Source organism: Octodon degus, unplaced genomic scaffold, assembly GCF_000260255.1.
Source record: "Octodon degus isolate 3935 unplaced genomic scaffold, OctDeg1.0 scaffold00005, whole genome shotgun sequence".
Lineage (NCBI taxonomy): Eukaryota > Metazoa > Chordata > Mammalia > Rodentia > Octodontidae > Octodon > Octodon degus.
Window position 1 is genome coordinate 25546381 of NW_004524581.1, and position 6000 is coordinate 25552380.

Consider the following 6000-nt stretch of genomic DNA (forward strand, 5'->3'; position numbering starts at 1 on the left):
GGCCAGTGGCACAGCCCCAGACCAGGGTTCCTCACCATGTCAAACCTCCGGGCCAGCTCCAGGTCATCCTCATTCCGGACCATCTCGAAGAAGTCTAAATGCCTAGATAACACAGGAGGGGGGGCAGAGAGAGGTTGCTGCCAGGACGGCCATGGTGTAGGGTCACAGTCCCTTGTACCCCAGCTAAATCTGAACGCCTCACTCAGGTGAGCCTAAGGCCAAACCAGAAAGGAGCCACCTGTCTACAGGCCAGCACCCCCTCTGCTGTAAAAGCCAATGACTGACTGGCCTTCCCATAGCCCTGTCACTGTAGGTCAGCATTTCTCAACTTGGACACTGTGGCATTTTAGGCTCAGCTATCCTTGGCTGTGGGAGACGATCAAGCAGAGCACGTATAACTCACATAGCCTCATACCCACTACACGTCAGAGTAATCTGCACCAGAACGTCTCTGGAGGGGCCGGGGAGATGGCTCAGTAGGAAAAGCGCTTGACCGGCAAACGCAAGGATCTGAGTTCAATCCCCGGTTCCACAAAAAAAAAAAGAATGTCTCTGGGAATTGCTAAGAGTCTCCTAATCTCTGTGTCTGTGTCTGTGTGTATGTCTCTGTCTGTCTGTCTGTCTGTCTGTCTGTCTGTCTCTCTCTCTCTCTCTCTCTCTCTGTCTCTCTCTGTCTGTCTCTCTCTCTCTCTCTCTCTCTCTCTCTCTCTCTCTCTCTCTCTCTCTCTCTTTTTCAGGGTCCATCCTCTCTCCCTAACAGCCCCAGGTACAAGGACATCCTATACCTTCTGTACTAATGGGATAGGAGCGGAGGGACCCACTGGTGAGATGTAGAGCTTACTTGGGCCCTCCCACCAGCCAGGGCTTGGCAGCACGCATTTTGGGCGGACTATTTCACACCAAGCAGTTATCCTGTGGGGTGCTGAGTATTCTTAATCCTCAGCCACGCATGCTATAATGCTCCCCAGCAATCAATTTGAAAACCAAAGAACACCCCAACATATTCCACATGTCCCCCAGGGGGCAGCGCTGCATTTACCCGTCTATCACCTAGGAACTGAGACCAGCAGGTGGGCAGAGGACACACCTGTCCCCACAGAGCTGGTTCTGAACCTTCGCTAGGCATGGCATGCAGTCCTAAAGACAAAGGCACTGCCCAGCCCCCGGCTGAGCCTGCCCCCACACATCTGCCCTGGGACAACCCAGAGGCCGAGATCTCACTTGTCCAGGATGGCGTTCTCGTGCTGCCGGAGTTTGTCGATCACAGGCTGTATTCCCAGCATCAGGAACTCGTACCGCAGATGTAGCCGGAATTCCAGATTATCCTGGGGGGAGCCAGGGAGGACCAGACTCGTGGGTGGCCTCGTGTCTCCAAGATCCACTCAGGGAGCCCTCATCATCACCCCAGCTCATCTGTAGCAAATGCACTGAACGCTAACCAAGCCCCAGAACTGCAAGTGAGGACCGCGGGGGTGCCTTGACCCTGCCGCCCCTCAGAGCAAGCCTGCTGCCCGGTTCCTTTCAGGGCTCCTGCCCCACATCCTTCTACACCCTCCCCAGGGATTTCTTAGCCTCTGGTCTCGCAGAGCAGAGCTGTGAACTGAGAGGAGCAGGAGCTTCGGTGTCAGCCAAGCCCTCTGTTAAGGCCATGCCCTGTCGCAGAATCCTGAGTTCTGTGGTCTTAACAAAGCCTTCATTTCCTTATTTATAAAATGGGCATAACCCAACTGACTTACAGAGCTGATGGTCACAAAAATATACTACCAACTGATCAGAAGGGATGCCAGCCATACAGAGTTGGCAGGGACAAAGGTGGTGTCGGCATCGTAGGGACAGGTTATTCATTCCCCTAGCTAATGTTACCTAATGCAGGTTATCAGAACTCATGCACAACTAAATGTGTGCCGGCTACAAAGAGGGAAGGGTAGAGATCACTCAGTCCTTTCGCCCTCTTTGTCCTTTGGCTGACCTTGATTGGGCCATGTGACTGCCTTCAGAGTTTGGGGCATTTATCTGTCCTTCATGTTCTACCAATGTTGCTATTTTGATGGTCTAAGAATCTAACCCTGATCCCAAAGGAAAAGCCATGCCTCCTAAGAGAAAGTGCTAGAAGGCTTCCCCCAGCGAACCCAGAAAGCATCCAGATGCCGACTTCTAGAAAGCTCTAGAACAAAGGGCTGGAAAATGCTCTCCTCCCACAACTGACCCCTGCCGCCCTGCTCAGCCAGGTACTGGGGACAGCTCTGGTGCTCAAATAGCCCTGCCCTTCCCAGCCTACATCCACCACTGAAGGAAATGCTCGCTTCAGCGAGAACATGCCAGCTGCCTCTGCAGGAGACTCCCAGGAGCCCTCCCAGGGTTAGGGGAAGCAGGAAGAACTCTGCAGGCCAAGCAAGTCAGAATCTGTCCTTGACACAGCTAAGAAGAAGAGCCACAGATAGGACAGATTGTAGGTTATCGGCAGACTGGGGCTGACTGACACACTGTTACCCTGGTGACAGCAAGGCCCAAGTGAAAGATGGAAGAGGCTCTAAAAATAATTTGAAGATGACATGATACACAGACCAGATTATTCGGCTCTTTTCTCTGCCACTTAGCCAGGAAAGACATGTGTGCACGCATGCACGCGCCCATGCGCGCACACACACAGAGCCAGGAAAGGGGTCTCACCTCTCCAGCACCAGCATTGAGGACAGCATTGATGAAGGACATGATGGCTGTTTTCAGGTTCACTTCATCCCGGTACCGGCCCAAACTTCGGTCTAGCTCGTTCAGCAGGGTCTGGATGGGAAAGCAGAACAGGGTTAGTGTAGGGTTACTACCTCGCAGTAAAAAGGATACTACAAAGCAGCTCCTGGTCCGCAGCTAAGGATTTCCCAACAGGAGTCAGTCTGTCGTGTGCCCACGTGTGTCTCTCCAGCTTCTCAGGCCACCTCTGTAAGAAGCCACCTTGGCCCTGCCACGTGGCAGCCTCAGCCCCGCGCAGGCCTTGCTATGTTCTGCTGTAAGCGCTGCTGCTTTCTAACTCCTCCGCTGGACCCCTGCACACCCCCCTGCCCAGCTCTCCACCAACCCAAAGCTACCTCTCATGCCTTCTCACCTTCTGCAAAGGGTCAGGGGCCACGGTGCACACAGCAAGTACTCAAACACGTTTGACTACAGAATAAACAAATCGCCTACCACAGCACATAAACCACAGACTGGGCCCTCTACAGAGACCAATTCACATTGACTATGGAATTCTCTGTGGAGGGCCCAAGACATGTTATAATTACTGGCTATTTTAGTGGCATTTTTCTAGCTAGTCAGGAAGAAGAAAAGAAGACAGAGTGGCTGGAGGTCCCAGGGCTGACCCCACTGTCCCAGCATTGGGCACTGACACTGGCTTTAGACCTAAAATCTTAATCCCAGCGATCACACTCAACTCAGTAATTCCTGAATGAGCCCTCCACAGGCATGGATGCTGGACTCAGAAATGCAGAGCCCAAGCAAGGAAGCAAACCAATATTCCAGGCCCTGGGAAGCCCGATCCCAGTGAGGAGGACCAGTCCACTTCCCAGACAGACACACAGCCTGTAAGCCCTGGTGTCTCGTGAGGTGAGCCCGCTGGTCCCAGGCCTCTCCCGCTTCTGCGAGCAGCCTGTGTTGCGTCCCTTCCCCAGTCCTTCTTGCCAAGGGCCCCCAGCGTGCACCGCTTCCACCCAGCTCTGCTGTAGCACAGGGCGGCCGGGCTCCGTACCCACCTGGAAGCGGGTGCGCTCCGCCGCGTACACCTGGTAGTGCAGCATGGCCTGCAGGACCTTCTTGTGGCCTCCGGGCACCAGGCACACAGCCCCCAGGATCTCGAGCACGGCCACCTTGGTCTTGCTGTTCTCGGTGCGCAGGCTCTGCGCAATGGTACTGATGGCCTCGGGCTGTGCCAGCACATGCGCCCGGCCCTGCGAGTTGTTCATCAGCGCCTTGATGCAGCCGATGAGGGAAGTGTGGATGCGGCTCTCACAGGTGGCATGGTCCATGCTCCGCAGGAAATTCAGCAGGCAGGCCAAGCCCTCTAGCTCGATGAAGCGGGTCACGAACCTATGAGCCAGAGCCACGAGCACAAAGGGTAGCCTGTGTTTGTGTTCCATTCTTTACACATTTTACCATCAGCTGCCCTGCTAGCTGGGTGCAATAAATCCTGCCTGCAGTGGACACTTCATTTACTTACCAAGTTCATCCAAAGCACTAAAATCCTACCTCCCCACAGAGCAAAACCTTAAGTATCATTTGCATTTTGAATCCTGTGCATTCACACCGGTTGTGTGTCCGTTGCATAGCTAAAATGGGATATAGGTAAAGGAATGACCGGTAAGTCTGAAGACTCATCCCAGTGAGAATGGGAATTCAGAGAGGTATCAGCCTGTGGTGGATGCTCACTGGTGGTCAACTTCTTACACTGAGCAGAATTAAAGTAGGGTGGTGCTGGGTGTGAGAGGCACACCTGAGGGTTGTTGCCAGCATCATAAAAGGTAAAACAGGAGAAGCTGCCAGAACGCTGTTAGAGATGCTATCTGGAGAAGCTGTTGGAGGCTGCTGGTTCTCTTGGGCTGTTCTGCTGGCGGACCTCACCATGCTGGCTTTCCCGGTGAACTTTGGAGGAGCTCCGGTCCTCACCTTGAGCATCGCTTCCTGGCTCTGGAGGGGAAGCTGGTGCACTGCTCAGCCTCACGGAGGAGCTTGTTGCATTGGCTTTCCTGATGGGAACTCAGCTTTCTTCATCTCTGGAGGAGCTCGGGACCTCACTGCTGCTGAGGATGGCTGCGGTGCTTTTGGGGGAGCTCTGGTGCTTACCCAGCGCATTAATTCCTAGCCCCAGTGCAGATTTCTCAGCCTGCTGGTACAGCTCCTTCATCCCGCTGGCAGAGACTTCCTAGGTTCCACACTGACCTTTGGGCCTTCCCAGCACAGATCCGTAAAGTGGGATCCAGGCCCTCAGCTGGATTCTTTAGTATTTAGCGTGTGGATAGATTTCCTTCACTTGTTGCACATGATTCTTGGGTGATCCATTATGAACTAATATTATAAAATGTGTTATATTGCTTCCCTTGGAAAAACCCCAAACCATGACCCAGCAGATGGCCACACGGGGAGGCCACCGCACCACCGACTCAAGGGACCAGGGCCGGAGTCCTCGCAAGAACAGTACAGCTATCTTGAATGTTAGCAGGAAAAAAAAAATCCATTTAGTTCAGGGTTTCTTCATCTGGGTTCCCATGAAGGGTCGATGGGTAGCAGTCAGCAGTCCAAAGACTTGGGTGGAAAAAGAAAATTACTCCTTTATTTCTGATAACCTCTAACTGAAATTGAACATCTCCTTCCGTGACAGATGCAAGCTTTAAAGGACAGTGCTATTAGCAGAATTGGTGACTTTGTCACCCAAAGAACTTGTTGCTATGTTCATGGCAAATTTTCATTGCGGCAGCTATCTTAGCATATCATTTACACCCAGCGGTACCTCAAGATTACGGCGGTTATCAGACGCACTGCCGGCTCTGGCTGAAGACATAAAGCAGCACACTGACTGCAATCTCATGCATTTTTAATATTTGGCAGCAGTATTTTAATTGAATTGGTTTATTTTTTGAACCCTGTCTATTTATCTATTTTATTTGGTTATTTAAAAAGCATCATTTTTGAGAAGTAGCACCTAGGTTTCGATATCCATAGCAACAAACACACCAAAAAGAAAAAGGGTTAGGATCCTTCAATGAGTAGCATAATTAAAGATCTGAAGAAAAGGTCATAAATTAAGCTTAGGAAACACTACATATAATTAATACATAAATATATCTGTAGGTATGTTATACTGCTGTCCAAATATGCCTAAAGCAATAGAATATGCGGCTAAATTTGGTTAACAATATTTTTTATTTTTACTTTTTCCTATGCATAAACTTTGTAACTGAAAATTTATTAAGGGAAATTAGTATGTCAGAGGACTAAAGCACCTGCTTAGGCAGG

General features: G+C 51.4%; 1 protein-coding gene across 1 annotated transcript in view; it reads right to left on the reverse strand.

Annotated features, from left to right (window-relative positions):
* Positions 1–6000, reverse strand: part of Daam2 (dishevelled associated activator of morphogenesis 2) — a 107853-nt gene that overhangs the window by 29780 nt on the left and 72073 nt on the right. Inside the window, exons 6-9 of the mRNA XM_004624168.2 lie at positions 3744–4117; positions 2671–2781; positions 1222–1325; positions 36–102 (exon numbers count right to left, since the gene is read on the reverse strand). Coding sequence (XP_004624225.1) covers positions 36–102; positions 1222–1325; positions 2671–2781; positions 3744–4117 — 656 coding nt within the window. The remainder of the gene's footprint in view (positions 1–35; positions 103–1221; positions 1326–2670; positions 2782–3743; positions 4118–6000) is intronic.